General features: G+C 42.7%; 1 protein-coding gene across 3 annotated transcripts in view; it reads right to left on the bottom strand.

The window, feature by feature from the left end:
• The window catches only part of slc8a3 (solute carrier family 8 member A3), an 84,984-nt gene that overhangs the window by 6,357 nt on the left and 57,149 nt on the right, over positions 1 to 21,478 (bottom strand). For 2 of the 3 annotated variants that reach the window (XM_023951634.1, XM_023951635.1), the window contains exons 3-6: positions 20,337 to 20,443; positions 1,916 to 1,933; positions 1,182 to 1,306; positions 828 to 927 (exon numbers count right to left, since the gene is read on the bottom strand). In XM_023951634.1, coding sequence (XP_023807402.1) covers positions 828 to 927; positions 1,182 to 1,306; positions 1,916 to 1,933; positions 20,337 to 20,443 — 350 coding nt within the window. The remainder of the gene's footprint in view (positions 1 to 827; positions 928 to 1,181; positions 1,307 to 1,915; positions 1,934 to 20,336; positions 20,444 to 21,478) is intronic. The other variant, XM_023951636.1, reaches the window with a different exon arrangement.

Genomic DNA, 21,478 nt, shown 5'->3' with positions numbered 1-21,478 from the left:
GAGGCCTCAATTAAAGTAAGTGGTCTCACATCTTTGTGGTAGGGGTGTGGCCTTCCGTTGCCTTAGAACCGATGACCAACTGACGACGTCTGGCTCCCACACGGCGGCGTCCAAATCTCGAAAAAATGGCGAACTGAACTGACTTTCTTAGGTGGAAGTCAAGCGTTTTCTGTGGGTGACGTCACACCCGCCTCACTCCAGCTCTCATATACTTAATGGTTCAAAAACACTTTTATTGTGAAGGAGCAGATTCTACAGATATTCTTCTCTTTCCTCGTGTTGCAGCCGCAGCAATATTCCTGTTTTTTTTGTTCTAAAAGGGCTTCAGAATGTGATCGTATGGATTTGACTCCATCTCTGTTCACAAACAGCAACATTAATTCCTAAATGTCCTTGAACGGCATTTCCTGTCATGTGTAGATAGAAATAATTGTATTCGTTTTCCTTAATGTGAGGCCAACCGTCTTACAGTTTAAAGGCCCATCAGGTGATGGGTGGTCAGAGCTCAGCATGACTTCATCTCCTGTTAAAGCTCTTTTGATGCGTCCTGGAATTCCCTCGCTGTTCCTGCAGCGTCCGTCCTGATTCCAAGTGTCGGTCTGTGCGAGCTGCATGCATTAAGCAGCCTGAGGAATTTAAATCTAAAATGCGCAGGTGGACTGAATGATTCGGCTCCACAGGGACAAACCGCGGCGCTGCACAGCAGGTGCTGAGGGTTTGATCCTGGAGTTCTGGACATGAGGCTTTCCCAGAGCTTTTTACATTAAAATGTGAGTGTTGATTTGCAGAAAAGGGCTGACTGAGTCAGGTGAGTCCACCTGTTTTACCTGCACTGACTGTGATGGCCTCCATGAACTGCTCCCTCCAGGAGTTGGTCCCCACCACCAGGGCCAGGTTGGTCTTCTTGATCAGCTTGTCCACTGTGCTCTGCGGGAAACGACACGGACAGGAGAGGCAGATCCATCAGACCACTGAGGCTCCAGCACAGACAAACGGGAGCGGCGCCGCATGATGGGGGCGGCGCCACACGATGGCAGCAGCGTCCGGCTCCAGAGAGCAGCTGCGAGGCGAGGAGGAGGAGAAACAAACCCTGACCTCATCCTAAAACGACCCCATGATGATCACCATGGTGGTGAGACATGGAGATGACCAACCCCTCCCCATCAGGTAAGCCCTCTCACCTTAAACTCATAGGACTCCTCAATAATCACTTCCAGCTTGAAGTGCTCCCCCAGCACAGGTTTGCCCAGCTCTGCGATCCGCTTGGCCTCCTCCTCGTCTGACGTGAGCTTCCTGTCCCGGATATCTGCCATGGAGGAGATGGGGAGGGGGTAACAAGCAGAAATCACAATTAAAAAAGGCAAACACATGCTCGTCTGATTGCAAAGTTACATCAGACTCGGAGCAGAACCAAAGGGGGCGGGGCCTCCCTTGGTTCTGAGACTTTGAAAACCTTTTTTTTTTTTAATTATTCAGTGTTTGATCTGGACCCTTAAAAACAAAAACTTTGATCTCTCCTTCACATTTTCTGTCCAGCTTTGTTATAAAGAAGTCATGAAGCACTGATGAGGCAAAATGAAAGTTTAAGAACACACAACGTTCCCTCAAACGCACACATGCACACTCAGAAACAAGACGTTATTAAACCAAACATGCACATTCTTTTATGGAGCTGCAGGCTTTTATCTTGAAGGTTAGCGGGGTCTTGCTTCCTGCTGTCGGTGATTTATAAATCCTCTGATTAGCTGCAGAAATGCATCATTAACAAACCAAAGGATGCAGGATTTCTGACAAGCTTCATCATCATCATCATCATCAGAAGCAGTTCTGTTTAGCTTCACAGCTTTGGTCTGAACGGCACCCGGCACAGAGGGGGGGGGGGGGGGGGGTGTTAGCGGAGGAGAGGAGAACTCACCACCAGAGAGCAGCATGGCTGTGGAGGAGAAGGACAGAACGGGAGGAGGGGTGAGACACTGTGATGAGGAAAACATGAGCGCTGTGGTCTCTGCCAGCATCACACTGTTGGGTGGGGTGGGGGTGGGGGTGTGAGGTGTTCAGGGATGCTCTGCATCATTAAAACATTTCGACATTTATAAAATATTTAAAAAAACGCTTCAACAAGCTCATAAATCAGCCAAACATCACAGGTCAGACTGTGGAAATATCCCGTCCCTGTTCCAGTCTTAAGAATGCATCATTTGCATCACTCAGCAGGAAGACCTGAGTTCTAACACCTCTGAATGTAAAGGCCGGGTCACACAGCCTACAGTACATTACATTACACTTATGGCATTTCTGTCTTTCGTGATCCATGCGTGAAAATTTTGGTCGGTTGATAATTATCCAGATTATGCGTATTTTACCATGTTTGTCTTACGCAATAGTGCGAGATGCAGACAAGAATGTGCGTCTTTCCACGCCTGTTCCACGTTTGTCTAACAGACGCCTGAACCACCGATGTCTAACGTTTATATTGCGTCTCCGGTGCACAGATCACGTTCAGATTATGCAATAATCACACACGGTTCATGTTCTACGCTGATTTTGTTTGTGTGTTTTTTTTTGATACTTCTGTGGTTCATTCCTGATACACCTGTGAACATTTTACGTAAAGAACACAACTTTTCTCATTTTTTCCATGTAAATTCACGTACGACCAATTTTAATCCGCGATACGCATTAAATATACGTGTTGGCTGTGGGACACTGCCTTCAGACCATCTCTGTTACCTCCCTAATGTTTCGTTTTTTCTGGTTTATTTATCACTCCTCTATGATTCAGACGATGAAATATTTTTTACAGAGTTAATAAAACAATAGTTGATGCACAAATATTGAAAGTCATCATTAAAGGAGGGAAGCTGTCTGAATCCGTCTGTGTGGATGAGATCGGATTTAGACACATTTACTTTCTTTAACCCATAAAAATCAAAGTCTGTTCTTAGTGTTGCTATGGTAACAGCGATGAGCAGAAAGACTGCTTTTAGTTTGAGGTGAGAAGAGGATAATTAGCAGATGTAACGAGTCCATGTCTGCTGATGCATCTTTACCATCTATGACCACCAACACCACCGCTCTGCTAAACCCCAACCACCAGATCAACACGGGCCGCCTTCAATTCAAATTCAGCTTTATTGACACAGCACTTTACCTGCAGAGCACCTCAATGGGCTTTGCAGTCAATAAAATGAATAAGAAAACCCCAATCACATTAAACAAGTGGACAAATGCTTACTGTGTGGTACCTCATGGATCAAGTCCTGTGCCTGATTTACAAGCAGGTGAATGCAACGCTCAAAGAATTCAATATAAATCGTCACTATGTTACAAATCCTGAAAAATATGACAAATTTACCAGCGAGGAGCGCAGCAATGAGCTCCATCAACTAAAACGAGGCGATGCTGCAGATGTTTACAGAAATGGCTGAATCCAGTACAGCTGTGACAGAAGCTAGAAGCTACGGCTTTGGAAATGCGGCGGGGAGTTTCTAGAAAGAATGGATGCTGAAAGCAGCGGACATTGTTTGTCCAGAGCAAAAGAAAGTCTGTCAAATGATACAAATACTAGACGAGTAGAAGATCTGCAGGCAGCAACCTCCAACAGCAACTGGGAAAACATCTGGATCAGCCTGGCTGACAGTACAAATGACACTTGGTCATTAAAGTTATTAGAAACAACTTTTGCTGTCTATCCTTTTTTCTTCACCAAAATTGGCCCCCAGTCTAATATTGGGTTCCTAATTTGGCCCCCCGCTACAAAAGCCTTAGACCTTAGACCCTAGACCTTAGACCTTAAGCCTTAGACCCTCCTTCTCTCAAATCCAGTCCCTGATTGGTCAAAGTTGAACTGGCTTTACTTTCAACGGCTGTGTCCGAATTCCCGCCCTAACCCCTAACGACTAAAAAAACGATATAGTGCGGCTCTATGTAGTGCCCTGACAGTAGATGACGATTTTACAAAGTTTAAATCTAATTGATATGAGCGTTTTGTGACGATTATTTATGAGTCCACTGTCTTCTGAGGATAAAAACGTTTATTAAAAAAATACATTACTTCTTTCTCTTTCGGCTTTTCCCATCAGGGGTCGCCACAGCGAATCATCGTTTTCCACCTCACTCTGTCATGGACATCTTCTACCCTAACATTAGCCAACTTCATGTCCTCTGTTAAGACATCCATATATCACATTTAAATACTTTTTTTGGCGAAAATTGTTCCGACGCAATGCATTGTGGTCTATATTCCCCAATTGCGAACGCCCTGGAGTGGTAAAAATACTGAAAATCTCATCAAAATATATAAGACAAAATTAAAGACAAGTATGACAACAATAGGATGGAGTGGAGGATCCTTCCTGTAGAACCAGCTACTAAAAAATGCATCAAAGTTCCGTTTTCCTCAGCCTGTGAAACGAAAAAGAGAAGCTTTGCACAATCGTGCTTCAGCATTAGTCAGCTGAATGTAAATATTTCAGGTATAAACAAAGGAATTGATAAAAAGAAGAGAATCTTTGATGCTGGGGGCTGCTGGAGGCTGCTGGGGGCACGCAGAGGTGCTTTGGCGTCAAACAGATAAAAGTCCAGAATTGTAAATCTTGAATCATCCGCAATCAGTGAAATCTCTTCGGCACTGAATCGTGGCCTTGGGCTTGTTTTTAGAACAAGACGTTTTTTTTGTTGTTGTCTCGCTCGGTTTGAAGAAAGCAGCGTGACAAATGTAATGGCGGCCCCCAAGAGGCAAAGTTTAAAAAAAGAAAACACACCAAAAAGCCAGATTGATCCTGCACTTGTTTTTCTTTAAACAAAGAAATGCAATTAACGAGCTTGGAAGGTTTCAAGGATGCACGGCCCGAGGACATAAATCTGTTTGTTTACAAGAACAGGCAATAAATTACCCTTTTCTATTTTCTGTGCATAAATGATGAAGTAATCCTTTCAGCACTGATGTCAGTGTGTGTGTGTGTGTGTGTGTGTGTGTGTGTGTGTGTGTGTGGACTCGCTCTGCAGAAGAACTCAGCACCAGCTGCACTTGTGACGGGTCCGGCTCCGCTGCGACAGGGGAACCGGACCCAGAGAGACGTAATTGGTGGGGAGGAGGCTGCTGTCATCATTAACATGTTCTGCTATCTTGGCTTCATAAATGAAACACGAACACATCTGGACTCCGTTTCATCTGCGCATAATCTGTATTCTCTTTGCTCTTCTGGCCTCGGAGGCTGAAGGTGGAAAACCAGGACGAGTGTTGAGAAGTCTGCAAAGAGGAACGAAGCACTGAGGTGGGGGGCCGGCTGATAGGAAAGAGGGTCTAAGGGAATTTATGAGGCAGCAATGATCAAAACGTCAGACAGAGCCATGAAAGGAAAGCAGAAATGGAAGGTGCAGAAGAAGAAAAGGATCTGGGACTGGAGGGACTGTGGAGACTAAAAACCCCGTCCGGGTCCTACCCGACCCCTAAGACAGCTGAGATGAGACCCAGAACAGAATCCATGAACAATAAACGGATGAAGAGATCCGTTCACTGGGCGGCGGATAAAAAGAAGAAACAGAAGTTAGTAGTAAAGAAGATTCCATGAATGCAGGAATCTTTATTCAAGATAACACTTTGCAGCATCATCAGGACGCCAAAGAGCAAAATAAAGGAATTAAGAACAAAAATGAAAAAAGCAGATAAAAACCAGAAGGAGCTGCATTTCCAGAAGAACATGCAGGGTTGAATGTTGTTTTTGCTGTATGAAAGGGAAACTTAAAGCGGAATAAAATCAAACAAAGAAATGATGAAAGTTGACCATAAATAAAGTGAAATCAGCACATTAATAAAAAAGATACGTTTGTGAAAAATGCCAGAACCAGCGAGCTTCTGCTCCAAGGATTCCCCATTTATTTCAATGGAGGCAGAAATCCTGGAATATCTGGAAAAGTTCAAGGATGTGAAGGAGAAAAAGTCATAGCTGGATAAAGCTGTAAGAGCTGAACATTTGGATAGTTTAATGGATAAAATTGATGAATAACTGTAGGAGGAGTTAAGCGGCAAAAAATGGAGGAAGATTCTAGAATAAAGAAAGAGAAACAGGAAAACAATGATTGAAGGATTTACGGCATTCAACCCATTAAATAAAACTTCCGGAGTATTAGAAGCCGTTCCAAAAGGGTCAGTCTTTAGTTATAAAACTGATTTCATGTGCACCTCTGAAGGGATTTTATTCTATATGGGGCTGCTGTGGTGCAGGGGTAGAGCGGTCCACCTCTGACTGGTAGATTACAGTTTACCTGCCCGTATGAAAGTGCCCCTGGGCCTGACACTGAACCCCCCCACGCTGCTCCTGGTGGTTATAGGTCGCTGCCAGTGGGTGAATGTGTGTTTATGGGTGACTGTAAAGCCTTCTAAGAAGGTAGAAAAGTGCTGCATCAGCATTCGCCGTTTACAATGGTTGGGAGCCAGCGATGGAAAATGCACTGTCGCCCCGGTGTTTCCACGGTGACCTGGGTCCATCAATCAAATGCCCCCCAAACCCTAGAATGGCTGTAAACAGTTCAAAGCTCTGTTTAAACCTGAGTCACATGCACACACACAACGGGGTTGACCTGTACAGGTTGGACGAAGGCAGAAGCTAACGAACTAAATTGAAGCTCACACAAAACCAATCAGATTGTCTGCAGGAAACACCAGAAAAGAGCAGCCCGAGGAAAATGTGGAGCACTGAAGGCGTGCGGCGGAATGAACAGATGCTCCTGTGGAGAAAAGGCTTCTGCTCTCCTCTCAGATCAGGCAGACGCCCAAACCCGTCACCATGACAACGTCCTGAAAGACATAACGCTTCAGGACTGCGCTTCGGATCTTCCTGCGATCACACAAACGCACGGCGTGGGGCTTCAGGGAGGCGATGCGTTGCTCTGATGATCTGTGAGTGTGCAGCTCGTGTGAGGCGTCCATCATCTCCATCATCTACGTCTCTGACGGCGCCGCTGAGTCAGGAGTCAAAACATCCCTCCTCTTCTGGGACAGATCATTCAAAAGAACTCCGGATGATGGAGGCCCATCACGCCTGGAAAGTCCCATTTTTCATCTTTCTGAGCCAATTAAAGCTGGAAGGCGTTTCGCTCCGACACGGATAAATCGTCGACACGTTTGAGTCGAGACGATGCGGTGATTACAGCAAACAGATGCAACTGGCGCCGAGAACACTTGCAGCCTCCGCTCGCCACAGCGCTGAATTTGCCTGTGCAGCTGAGAGGTGACGGAAGTGGGAAGATGTGGCGACGGGTCGGGAGTTTCACCTGCTGCTCAGATAACGTGGGGGGAGCCGGTAAAGCAGACGGCGTCACAAACGCCGCTGTGGCGGCCGCGAATAGAGATTTTCTTTTGCAAATCTGTTTTTTATTCTCAGTCCTATCACTTAAACTGTCCTCCTTTGTTGCTCTTCTAATGTATATTTTATATAGAAGAGTGTTTGTCAGAGTGTCCAAATGTACACTTCCAAAATCGTGTCGAGAAAATTTCCCATAAGTCCCTGCCAAAAACCAGTGTGCAACGATGCTCACTAGACTGGTGAATACAGACCACAATGCATTGCGTTTGTATTATTTTATAAATCATCCTCATCATCAGAACACAGTGGATTCAATCACCGCCTTCATAAAATGTTCATATTATTTATGGTTTTCACTTTGACAAATGGAAAATAGTGTTTGGCATTTATGAAACCAAAAAAGTAGAGATGAAGTCTCTGAGTTACGTTAAAAGCCAGATAGTCCCAAACTATAAACTCACTAGAGAGTAGGGAGGGAATCTGGATCCAGCCCAGGCGATGGTCTGCGTCTTTTGACCCATCCGAGAAACCGTACAAAACCCTCTAAATCAATTTGTGAAACAAATATTATAAACAAAAGTAGTAAATGTTTTTTATACTTAATTCTAAAAACTCAATATTTATTCAAAAATTATGTAAGGTTTAACCTTTTGACATAGTGTCTTCTTTTGTTATATTCTTTCGTTACAGCCACGTTAGCTCCGCCCACAAGACAAGCAGGTCTGTCTTTATATTCGTGAACGATCATCTCCTCCCACCATCGTTTGTGGAGGGGGAAGTTCATTTGTCCGATGTGACTGGAGCATAGCTGTCAGTGACTGTCTACAGAAAAAAGGAGCGCCAACATGCTAGCAAAGCATTGTGGGATTTGTAGTATTAGGGGTGCCGTGGGCCAATTATAATTACACTGCAGGCCAAATTTAGCCCCGGAGCCTGAGTTTTGCACATATGATCTACAGCCACAACTGAAGTTTTCTTGACCTTTGACCTCGGGAAGAGGCCACAATCTTAAAGAAAAAAGAAAAGAAAAAAAAATCACCTTGTAAAGGGAAATACCTTTACAAGTTTAAACTCCTCCTCACAATTTTCCCAAGTGGCATCACAGGGAAACTACTTGGGAAAAAATATTGTATCACAGCAAGATCGCAAGACTTTTATCTTCTTTTATTGCTCACACATTTTTTTCTAGAATGTTGTAAAAACTTAATACGTGAATCGTCGGCTCAAGCTGAACGAGTCGATATAACAATATTAGGAATGTGGGTGTGGTTAACAAAAAACTTTAGTTGCTAAGGAAATCAAAAAATGTACTTTTGCCGATTCCTCTCAAACTTTCATTGATTCGTTTGTCCCCCCTGACAACCAAAAACTAAAATGGTTGCTATGGAGATCAAATCAGCAAAAAAGCCGCCATTTTGAAAAAAGGGATGTTTTGTGAATTTGTCAGAATGTGCAGCTGGGTGAAAAGGAAAGGCTGGGGTGGGTCAGAGAACGCCGCTTGCAGCTTTCATCCAAACTGCATTTCGATCCCTTTGCATCCATTAAAAATGTTCAGCGGGATCCAGAAACCTGAAACACCAAAAAAAACAAAAAAAAAACAAAGGATTGCCCCGCCTCAAAACCTGCTTCACAAAACTCACTGCCAATATTCACGCAGCAAAAAAAAGTCATTTTTTTGTAAATAAATGAAACTTTTCCGGATTTCCTCGCAGGAGAAGGTCAGCGCTGTCTACGTGATGGGAGCAACCCCCCCCCCCAGGGACAGTTCCTGCCCTCCTACAGGGAGCTCCTGAAGACACCAGTGCTGGTTTGTGGGCCCTCCCTCCCTCCTTCCACCATGTGGTCTCCATGGCAACCGTTACCAGACCACCACCGTGCTGCGTTTCTGCCTCCACAGCGACGGCGGAGATGATCGTAAACGCTTGAGTCATTTGCTAAGTGACGATTCCCGTCCTTCAACGGCGCTCTGGATCCAGAAAGGGAAACATGGCAACACAAATCGCATCAGTCAGAAGGAACGGCGTTTGTTTGGTGAGACCGCTCCGAGCTGAGCGATGACCCTAACTTCACAATGAAGCTCAATCACTGTTGTGGCATTTTCTCCTCCAAAACTCCTGGAAGTGAAATTCTGACAAAAGGTGAAAAACATTTAGACTTAAAAACACAAGAAAAGATGAAATAAAACTACAAAACCCAGAGACATTGCTACATTTTGATTTACATTTTATTTATAGTTTAAAAAAAATCTTTAAAAACAATTTTTTTAGGTTAATATTGACTTGTTTACGTTTTACATTTTCTCATCTGCCCTGCCCCGCCCCCATTTTGTGTATATTTGTCATTTGTAGTTTAATTTCAGTTGAACATTTTATTCTAAATCTTAAACCAAAAATTATTTTATTTTCAAAGCGTTCCCAGTGGTCTTTTATTTATAATGACGCCGTTGTAAACCAAAATCCCAAAACGTGTTCATAGTTTCTGCAGAGCGGCAGGCGTTCATCAGACTTTCACCTCTGGGTTGTGGGCGGGACTGTTGGGGCAGAAGTAACCCTTCGCTGATATCCCATCATCCCTTTGATTACACTCTCCCCCTCTAGCTTACAGCCCCTCACACCCCCACCCTAACAATTGGGGTGCAACAAAAACAGCAGCAACATCCGGTTCTGATCCAGATTCCAGCTCAGACCAGGAAAACAAAGACGTTCATGGATCCATTAGTCTGCAAGCAGATGCATCAGAATGGAAGAAAACATGAAGACTTTGGCCCCGCCCATTTCAGTTGCATCACAAATTTCCCCCATCATGAGAAAAATGCCTGTTAAAAACCCAAAAAACTCCATTTTCACTGGAGTGGCCCTTTAACCAACAGAATCTTTTACATTTCATTTTTTGTTTGGACTTCTTTAGTCTTTTTAAACTAATTTTTACAAATATATCCCTTTTTCCTCACATTTCTATCAGCCTCCATCAAATATTTGATGGAATGCATTCGTCAACATGTTTGACATCACATTGTTTACCTTCAGTCTTCTTAGCTACACCACTTCTTTACAAATTTACTTTTGAAATATTTTTGTCCTGTTTTTGTGAACAATTTCCGAATTTTGAAAACATTTAGACTAAAAAGACCAAAGGGGCACCAGCTTTTTTTTTTTTTTTAATTTACAATTTCCGATCTTTGACATTGTGTCTTTTTCAAACTTGCTCTTTTTGGGTAACGGCGTATCTTTGACTATCGTGACTTTTAAAAAAGTTGTCTTGTTTTGTTTGTGGCTCCAAATTCTGCCCTCAAACAAGACATTTATCATCTGTGAAACTATAGAAGGAAAGATCTGAGAAACGGCGTGAACAGCTGACAGATTATAATTCTAGTCTGGGAGAATTACTGCAAATACATAAATAGATTTAACTTTATCGGCTGCCAGAGTAGAAAATTAATAGAAGTTGGAATAATCAAAATATGCATCTTAATTATAACTACCAAAGTAAAATTAAGTTAGGAGGTTTTTTTTCCTAAATTCAAGGCGTTTACGGGAAAAATATCTCTCACAAATTCTTCATCACACATATGATTGACATTTTGACATTTATTCACTTTCAGAGAGAAACTCACATCATTTTTTTAAACATCCACATTGGAAGACACTTTCTATGATTTTGAAGCTTCACTTTTCAGACGCACCAGTGTTTGGACTTTTTCTGTTTTTCCATGACATTCATGGCTGTGACTCTCAGACAGAGGCGGAGCTTTAACGAAGTCATGCAAATGGATGAACAGGACTAAATTAAAGCCATTCGTCGGCGCTGGAGCGATTCCTCCGGTTCTGATGGAGCCGAAGGCCTTCCGAGTCGTGACATTTGAGCCGGGACCGGTGAATCAGACGGGCAGCTGGACGTTTGTCTCCTCATATTCCATCCTCAACCAGAAAGTCAAACTCCATGCATTTACGTTAAATCTGCTGGAAAATAAAAGTGCAGCAGCAGACTAAGATAGTCTAAATCTTTGGCGCCGTCAGAGTCCCTGAGGTTTACCGTACCGTCACACGACAATCTGTACCTGAATCCTTTCTTGCACTGGGAATAACACCCGTGTCAAAGCGTTCTAATTTTAAAAGTCTCCTGACAGATTATGCTAATAGTGTCTGGATTTAATCAAATCGGTGTCATCTGTATTCAAAGTGGGAACTTGTGCACTTTGACTGAACTTTGAATGAACCCTCAGCTTCAGCAGACGGTGGAAAAAAGCCTTCTAACACATTTAAGATGCACAAAATGGTCAATGTTGCAAAGACTGATGGGAGTTCAGTCCAGTCTGTTTATTATTCCCAACTGTCCCCCCCCACGTGCCCTCAATGATGCCTGCGTTTGCCCCCGAGGTCAAGATTTAGTGTCTTTATAATGAAAACAGAAAATGAGTATTCAAAAGATATTCCAATTTTTACAGATGTATCAGGAATGAACCACGCAAAGAACACGTGAATCAACGTGGAACATGAACCGTGTGTGATTATTGTGATTCGTGTGTCAATGACGTCATCTGAACGTGATATGAGCGCCGTACACGTGACGTAAAAGTCATACATCGGTGGTTCATGCATTAAAGTCTGTTAGACACACATTTGTGTTTGCATCCTGCATATAATAATTGCGTATAAACTTCTTAAAATCTGCGTAAACTTGAAAATCTCAACAATCAGAAAATCTTTGAACAGCTCAAATCTGCTCACAGAGAGAAGCAGCCTCCTCCTGTTAGCTCATGTTTCTGAGGTTTGGGCTCTGTTAAACTGATGAAGGTCGTTTTTGATCAAAGTCAGCCGCCGCTGGTGGAGAGGATGGCGTTGGAAGCAGCAGCTGTTCTTCATCACTCATTCACCAAGGTCTCCCTCCAGCAGGTGAACAAGGACGTCGCTCCATGAGCGTCGGCGGCGTGGAGCAACGCTTTGGCCAAAGTGATGAGGACAGAACGCCGTACGCTCTCTTTCAGGTCAAACCCATTGGATCCTGCGTGTCGTCATACAGAAGACGTTTCCCTGGATGCCATGAAAGCTGTCAGGGTTCGATTGACCTCTGTTTAGCTCTAAATGTTGTAAAGAAGTAATTCTTTGAAACAAATACACCACCAAAATTAAAAAAAATGATAAAAACCAATTTTCTGATGGTTTTGTCTTTCATTTGTAATTATTCTGTTTTTTTTAAATATATTTTTGAGTCTGCAGGTGCGTCAAACATCAGCCGTAACTTGTTGGATCGTCCAATGGAGGATCTTCAGCTTCGTCTAACAGGCTGCTGATTAGACGACGTCGTGAGGAGCAAAAATGATTCAATAACAGCCGTTTCAGCTCCTCTCAGTGCAAAACGGAAGAGTTCCTTCCACTCTGCAGGTAGAAACCCTCTGGATTCACCTCAGTTTTATTTGTCTCTACCAGCTTTACCAATGGCATAAAACATAAAGTCAGTTCTAAAACACAATTCTGATTGCTAAACTAGACTGGCCATCCCTGCTTCTCAGTGATGTACAGTTACAATTTCTGACTGTTCCTGATTATTTATTTTGAAATTTGACAAAGTTAGCATAAAAAAAGGAAAATTGTTAACTAATGTCAAGATTGTCGTCAAAATACAATAATTCACAGAAACCAGAGCCTTTGTGATAAATGGTAAATGGCGTATACTTATATAGCGCCTTTCTTCCTACAAGGACAAGGCGCTTTACAGTCACTCACACATTCACACACTGGTGTAGGTTTATAAGCTTTGAGAATTGATAAACAAGTTCGATTTTTTTTATTTAAGTTAAGTTTTGTCTTTTTATATAAAAAATTCCCATTTTAGAATAAGTATAATCTCAAATATGATTTTTTTTCATTAAATTTGACATAACTATAAAAAGTATAATAATATTAGTTGAATAATTTTTATTTTTCCTGAGTTATTATCACTTTCGATCAGTCCGCTGGTCTTTTTCCAGTTTTCTGATGCGTGCTCCGTCTCTGCGACACAGAAAAACAGGAAAAGGCGTTTTAACTCCAGGAGAGATTTATGCGGCACTTGACCCTGGCCTGGAGAACGCAAACAGCTCAGAGTTCAGGAGCTGAGCGCTCATGCCTGGATCTAATTCACAAAGAGAGGAGACGGCGACAGAAGCTGCCATGACATCTTACTTTATGTTTCATCAAGAAAACCAGAGCAGGAGCGCCAAACGGAGGGTCAAGGAGGGTCAGCTCAGGTTATCCAGAGTTTCTTTTCCACTTGTGTGACAAAACCTTCAATTCATTCCAGTTAAAGTAAAAGGTTAGAGGGAACTAATAAAGCTAAAAGTCTAAAAATGTTCAAATTAAAACATATATGTTCATTTATTCCTATTAGAAAGTAAAGTGGATGAATTTAAACCGACAGGTGAAATTTTAAACTCATCCTCCTCTCAATTATGGTTCAGAAAGAATTAAACATAACAGGACAAAACAACTAGACAAAACACAGTAAAACAGCTAAACAACTAAACACATTTGGTCAAAAAGCCACACTTAAACCCAAATCCGTCCAGACAGGCAAGGGGAATAATATCCCACAATTCCTTGCGATGCCGATCTAACAGCAGCACCAAAGTTACACCTATTTAATTAAGTTAATTTAAATTAAAGTAAAATAACTGTCTGATAACTCGTGTTATATGACTTAACTAAAAATAATTGATTTATCTTAACTGCAGCAAATAATTAAGTTAGATCAAAGTAAATAGTTTCTCTTTCCAACATCCATATGTGGTCTTATCATCCTCTCACGGTGGAAAAAGTATTATCTGAGCTTCTTCATCCACTAAATCATCTTCAAATGGACACGCCATGCTGCTTCACCTCTCTGAAAACAAACTAACCTTCAACTAAACCTGCTCCAGACCAGGTTATGTTCAGAGCATGAGTTGCCATGCTAACTTGACCTACCCTGAAACATACCTCCATTTCTGGAACCGAAAGCTGAGGTTATCAACTTCCTTAGCCTCAAACTTACCGTGATAACTAGCAGAACCTGCTTTCTGGAATACCCCCCAGGTCTGAGTGCAGACTGGATTCTACTCAACGTGTTGTTTTGATTTTACTGATGATTTTTTGTCTCTCTTTCTACCGAAAGAAAATTCCATGTGATTGAAATGTCTGCAAACCCAAAATCTATGTAAATCCTTTTAAGCCCATCCAACGTGAGAATGGTCGCCTTCCCAGCCTCTTCTTCACCCATCAGTAGCTGGGCGGGCTCCAGTGACCCGGCCACCCTGACCCGGAACTAAAACGGGGGCGAGCTCCTTTGTAATACTGGAGTAACGTCTTGATTTCACCGGCGAGTCACTTCCTCAGCTCCGGTTCATGACGTGGAGCCGCTGCTCTTTTGGAGGTTAACAACTTAATGTCTGCAGCTGCAGAAAGGAGCCAGTGGAGCCTGAACGACGGCACAGGAAGTGACCTCCGATGCCACAAAGTTTACTCCGAGCGAGGCCGATGACTGGAATGGGTTGTGGCAGCGAGGTGCTGCGAGGAGCTGGGGCCATAACTCTACACACACGCAGACACACACGCACACACGTGACAATGTCAGCGACACACAAAAACACAAACCGCTGGATGGGACTTTCTCACGCGGTTGTTTGCACACACAGAGGGAACAAAATGTGCACAAAGACACCCTTGGACATGAAGGATGACACTGCCAGGCTCTGCTGTTGGAGCTCGCTGCTCGCCGTGTCATTTGAAGGTCTGCTCAACACCCGACTCTCATCCACTGACTTGATTTTGTCTGAAAAGTCACAGAAGGCCCCCCCCCAGACCCTCACTCTGCTTTCCCATCAGCCTCTTCCGTGAACTGAGTAGCGTGATGCTAAAAACCTCAATCTTGCTGCAAACTCCTGCACAGTTGGACGTTCATTATATTTTATGAACTCCAGCAGAAACAGTTTGTGGGGCCAAGTTACAAAAAAAGATGTAAAATTTCCAGCAGAAATAATTATTTGTGGACCGAAAATGAGTTTTATTTGAAAAAGTTATTTTTATTTTATTAATTAGAATAAAATGAAATGCTACTTTAAATGCAGAATGAAGTAATTTGGTGGAAAGAAGGTCATAAAATCAGCAGAAAACTAGTCCCGCCCACAACTTGGAGGTGAATTTGTAATGAACTCCTGTCGCTCTGCAGAAACTATGTCCTAGAAAACAACAGTTTTTTTTTTCAATTTAGCCTAAAAACATCATAATAATAGTTCAAAGACTACTGGTAACGAGTTGGAAATATATGAAAAGATGATTGGAGTAAATAATAGTAATTGTCAACATTTGTGTGAAAAAGCAAAATCCTTCCAGGGTTCTTCATGTGAAATTTTATTAAAAATGATAAACTGGAGGAGTGAAAGCTAAAGAATAAAAGCAAAATCCTCCTGACTACCAAAAAAAATCAAAAACTACAATTCCCACCCCTTCACTTTTGGTCTCAAATGTCCTCTGAGGAAACCAGAGGACATTCAGTTCATTCAGTAATATGCAGTAGTTTGGAGATATTCAGGTTTAGAAATGACTTCTATAGGAAATGATGTAAAAAAAAAGTGTGTTTTTATTTTGTTAACAACAATCAGGGTGGTAAAAGCTGCAGAAAACAGCAGATTAAGATGGTGAAGCAGCTGATTCCAGCAGGCGGATGCAGGATGAGCTGCGTTCTGGCATCAGCGCCGGCTCAAACAGGACGTTCTGACAGCGTTGACCACCTCAGAGGAAGTTAAAGGAGGGGCTGCTGAAGCTGGCAGGAACTCTCAGGTGGGGGGAGTGCTGGCTACTCACACCCTGTGACTGCCAGCTTTCAACCTACACTGATCGGCCAGAATCGGCCAGATTCTGCCCTCTGAAGCCGGCAGAGACAGAGAAATTCCACTTTTAGTGATACGTCTCCAACAGGAAACAGGAACACCGCTTTGATCGATTCAAGATATTCAGGATTGTGTTTTTGCTGCAACGGCTCAAATACGAGATCATGATGGCGCCGCTTGAAGCATTTTCATCAATGATGCTTCTCTCTGAATCAACATAATCATCTCCAGATCAGTGCTTATGAGCAGCAATGTAATCACTAAATTATAGGGAAAACCAGAGAAATTATTGAAATCATTACCCCCACTGTGGGAAAGTGGTTTATATTACAGGAAAAGAGACCAAAAAACTACAATCAAGACGGTTTCTCCACAAAACAACGATACCACAAAGTACAGAAAAATGTGTTGTTTTTTATCTCCTCGTTCACCATCATGCTGCAACCCTGAATAAATAGGATTGTCTAAATTGGAATGACCTCGTTAAATTTGCTGAGTCATGCTTGGTTCATAATGTTACATATCAGTTCACTGCAGCTCCTCCTGCAGATTTTATCAGCCAAAGGCGCATAAGTGAGCGAGAATCCAGAGGAACTGCAAGAGCTAAAGGTTCCTGAAGCTCATCCATCCACCCAGCCAGCCAGCCAGCCAGCCAGCCAGCCAGCCAGCCAGCCAGTCAGATCTGAAGGCCGTATCACATTCCCTCTACGTACAATCTGCGCATTTTCCACTGATGACCACTGGTCAGGCATGAATATGTTTGGAAGATAGGGAGAAAAGTTGTGGTTTGTTTCATGAAGTTTTGTCAGATGTATCACAGATGAACCACATTAAAACCACAGAAGAAGAATGAATAAACCAAGCAAAACACAGGAAGCTGCGCTTCATTGAATTTCTTCACTTTGACTTTCAGGGCGCTGAGCAGAAATCACATCACGTCAGCACCATGGTCAGCTCCCGCTGTGGGCTGAAGGATGGACACCGCCCCGCGAGAGACCTTACCCCCCGCCTGGACAAGCTGGACTGGGGGACCCCCACTTGGTACAGACTCCTGGAGGGGGAATTATATACCCGCCGCACATAATGCCCATCGTGCATGAATTGTGCATGATTATTGCGCTGTTTATAGGCAATTCATTTGTGAACTGAGCACATCGATGAATGACGACCGCAAGAAACACATATGAATTACGTAGATCACGCATGGATTACGAAAGACTGAAATCTCATATGTGGAAAATGCGCAAAATGTACACAGCGGCGGTGTGACCCCGCCTTTAATTAGAACTGGTGCAGCCCAGGGAATCGGATCGTTTATTGAAAACAAAGCATCGCCAAGGATGTGGCGGGAGCTGACCGTGGTGCTGACGCCATGTGATTTCTGCAGAAATCTTCATTCGTACTTGCTGTATGCGGCCTACGCACAGTTTGTACGCAGCGGCAGTGTGACGCGGCCTTGAGAGGTTCCACACAGGATCCAGATCAGGTCTCACTAAGCAATTGAAACAACTATCAGCGTCAAACCTGCAGCTACTGCTTTGTTTCATGCTGTATTTCTTGATATGAACCTTTGTTTTTATGTTCATTTCTCTGATGCATCCCTCTTATCTGTAGGATTTATGTCTGTGCTGCACTTTCACCATCGAAGTCAGGAGACTACAGATGAACATGAGCTTTTATTCCAATTCCAATTCATGAAATTGCATTGACAAACTCATCTAATCGGACTGATCAAACAGGCACCATCATTTAAATAAACATTTACAAGTCTTAACTGTGATAGCCTGAATCCCTAACCTTGACTTTTTTCTACTCTACCCAGCCCCACAGCTCAGTGAAAACATGAAAGCCAGCCCTTCACGGGGAACAGAAGCTCCAGCTGTCCTCACTCGCTATCCTCCATTTGAGCAGATCCACACTCAGTCTTCTCCGTCTGCAGATGTTTGAAAAGAACAATTGCAGACGGCAGTAACATCAGAGTGCTGGAGGACTTCAGCTGAAGAGCAAAAACGAAAAGAAACTTCAGGAATCTAAAGCCTGACATGAAATGCAAAAAGGAGCTCTGCTAAGTGAACAGAGAAAGTGTAGAAGACTCAAAGGAAACAGCTGAACACGCGTGCAGAAATCCTTAGGAAGGCTAGCGTGCAAGACTGTTGTGCCGCAAAATTCTACATTTAATGCAATTAAGAACTCTGCTAAGATTCTCCATCATCTAAATATGGAGTGTCAGAATCCGGGCCTCAAGGGTCTGACATGTTTTCCATCCAACCTGCCGTTGAAGCTCCTCTTTGGCTAAGGCTACGGTCACGAATACAAGCGCCACCGCGATGTGGAGGCAGCGGCAGAACCTCCAAGATTTTACGCTGCATTTTAAAGAAAAAAAAAATCATTCCCGTGGTCATAAATGTAGACGGCGGCCGTCAGTCAGGCGGCGATGACGCCATTACGAATTCAGGTGACAGCTGGGTGGCGGCTACCGGATCGCCGGCCGGCAGCAGCCGGGATTGGACGATGCGTTAATGTCTCCGGACGGCGGCCGTCCACATGAAGCACCACGGAACAATATCCGCCTTTCTTGTGCGCCTTAGTTCAATGAAGTACATAGAGTCTGTATTGTTAGCTGGCTCCTTTGGTTCTTCTGTTATCAGACACGGTTGTGTGGTTTCACATACGTGACATGTTTCGACGGACGTTGAAACATGTCACAGAAGAACCTAAGAAGACACCTGATCCAGGTAACCAGGAGCAGATAAGACAGGATTTCTGTTTACCAGCAGGAGGCCTGGAGTTAGACCCCCCTGATCTAGATCATGCTAGGTCCTCTAGAACAGAGGTTTGTGACCTGCAACCTCCATCGCGGCTCTTTGGCTTTGGAGAAAAAAATGCCAATGATTAGAATGAACATAAATACTTTACTTTGGAATAATTTCTTTGAGTTAGTTCAGTCTGGTCTGTTGTGTTTAGATTTTTAAGATGTCAGATGACGGAGCAAGAAGGCGGTGCGATGTGTAATCTACCGAGTGAGTGAGCTTAAAGCACATCTTTGTATCTGCTGCTGCACAGCGACAGTCTAGTGGTTCTTCAAGGGTAAAACTACCTTCACATCTATAGACTGTTTTTGAAAGAAAAGGAGGATACAGATTATGGGAAACATCTCATTTCAAAACAACAATAAAAAAGATTCAGCTTTACGGAAACCAGAACAAAACTGTGGAACGAATTACACCCAGAGACAAAAACAAAGTTTGTCCATTTAAAAATAAATACAAATAAGTGATTTTCAATCTAACATCAAATAACTGAAGGGATAAAAGTCACGTGGTCACTTTTTCCATAAGGATTGATACATTTTCAAACAGATAAAGACACTAATAATAACAATTACAATATAATGCATGTGTGTTTGTTGTTAAAACATGTTAATGACATGTAATGATAGAAAACACCACGCTTGACTCGACTTTCTCGCATTTTTAATTCGCATAAATCTGCTGCAGCAGGAGGGTCTTCATTGACCGAGGATGTATTTTATTCTGAAAGGAACTTGTACGTGCAGCTGTCAAAATAAAACAAGTTAGAATTGTTATAAAAAGAAAAAAAATACTCTGCTGTAATTCTGTTATGGTAAATATTTTACATTCGACGGATTAATGGCTTCATGGCCACAAATGTTTTTTTTCTCTAAGTGGGACTTCCTGACCCACATGGAGGTAAAGGTTTCAGACCCGGAAGAACTGTCGTGTGGGACGCTTCTCTGATGAAGCAGTCAGGCGACCCGTATTCACCTTTTTCCTTTCATTTTGTTTCTTTTTTCTGTCAATCAGATGAGCAGAAAATCAGCCCTTCTCATGTGAGTAATGGTCAGTGATTGATCAGTAATGGAGCATTTTTATCAATGTTCTCTTTGGTCTTCTGCTTAACTGATAAACTTCAAAAATGTGGCAGAAACGTTTTCTAAATGCAGAAAAAACAATCCAAAGAAAGACCTTTTTTCTTCACTTTTTCCCCTTTTGAACCTCTGACCAAGCAGACAGTTCAGCTCAGATGGACGAGTCGCTGTTCGGGGATGCAGAGGTGAAGCGATGATGGAGAAACAGACTGAGACGGTGAGATTGGAGCGAATGACAAAGGAAGAGCTGAGAAAACAGAGAAAGCCAGAAAAAGCAGAAGCGGCTTCAGTACTGCACCTTTTTGCAGGCTCATGTCTACCATTCGAGGCTCTGCCAGCTCCAGGAAGAAGTTCTTGTTTTTCTCATACTCCTCATCGTCAATAATTTTCACGTGAATAAATTTGCTGTAAAAGGGAGGAAAAAGGGGGGGGGGGTGGAAGGAAGAGAGCAGAGGAGGACAGAGAGAGAAGAAGAGAAAGGTTAATTTTGCGATGGGGAGACACGGTGGCACTGTGAGTAGGACTTGTGCTATCTTAGATGACCCCCCCCCCCTTCCATTGACGTGTTCTTCCTACCATGACAAAGGTGGATAAAGGTGGAAAGATTTCATGTAATCCATGGACACCAGTGAAGATCACAAATCATTGAAGAAAAAAGGTTCAGAGCACTGTCTAGTGGGTCTAGATGACCCCACTCCCAATGTTAATGTGCCTAGGATAGCACAAGGGTTAACCGCCATGGAGGAGGTTAGGAGGTGAACAGCCAGATTCCTGTGACACTGTCTGCACTGTAAAAAAAGAAAAGTTAGGCAAACTCAACAAACTTCAGGAGGTTTTTAAATTGAGCGCTAAAACTCAACATTATTGAGTTAAACTTTTGAGTTTGTCTTTTGTTTTTAAGTTTGTCAAAGTCAAATTCAGGTTTTGGTTAAATTCTAATCGGCTTATGAAAACTCATTAAACATTGTTGAAGGACTATTTTGGTTTGTCGGACTGACTTAAATGAATGCACCAAATGAGAACATATTTAAATTTCAACCACTTAAAAGTCTCAAGCACAACAAAATATTAAAGTTGTTTTTTTTTTATAGTGCAGCAGCATCATTTCTGTAGAAAACACATTCCCAACATCATCCAATGAAAACTCACATAGGAGTGAAAGTCCCTCCAAAACCCAACAGGACGAACGGAACAGACTGATCAATCAATCAATCAATCAATCAATCAATCAATCAATCAATCAATCAATCAATCAATCAATCAATCAATCAATCAATCAATCAATCAATCAATCAATCAATCAATCAATCAATCAATCAATCAAATATTCAATCAATCAATCAGTCAAATATTCAATCAATCAGTAAAATGTTGAAACAGAAACCTCACAAAGACAAAGCTGGGGTAAAGTGGCTTTCAGTGTTTCAGGTGTGAATAAAG

Source organism: Oryzias latipes, chromosome 22 (assembly GCF_002234675.1).
Source record: "Oryzias latipes chromosome 22, ASM223467v1".
Taxonomy (NCBI): domain Eukaryota; kingdom Metazoa; phylum Chordata; class Actinopteri; order Beloniformes; family Adrianichthyidae; genus Oryzias; species Oryzias latipes.
Note: the sequence above shows the minus strand (reverse complement) of the source record. Positions and strands in the feature narration are given on the sequence as shown.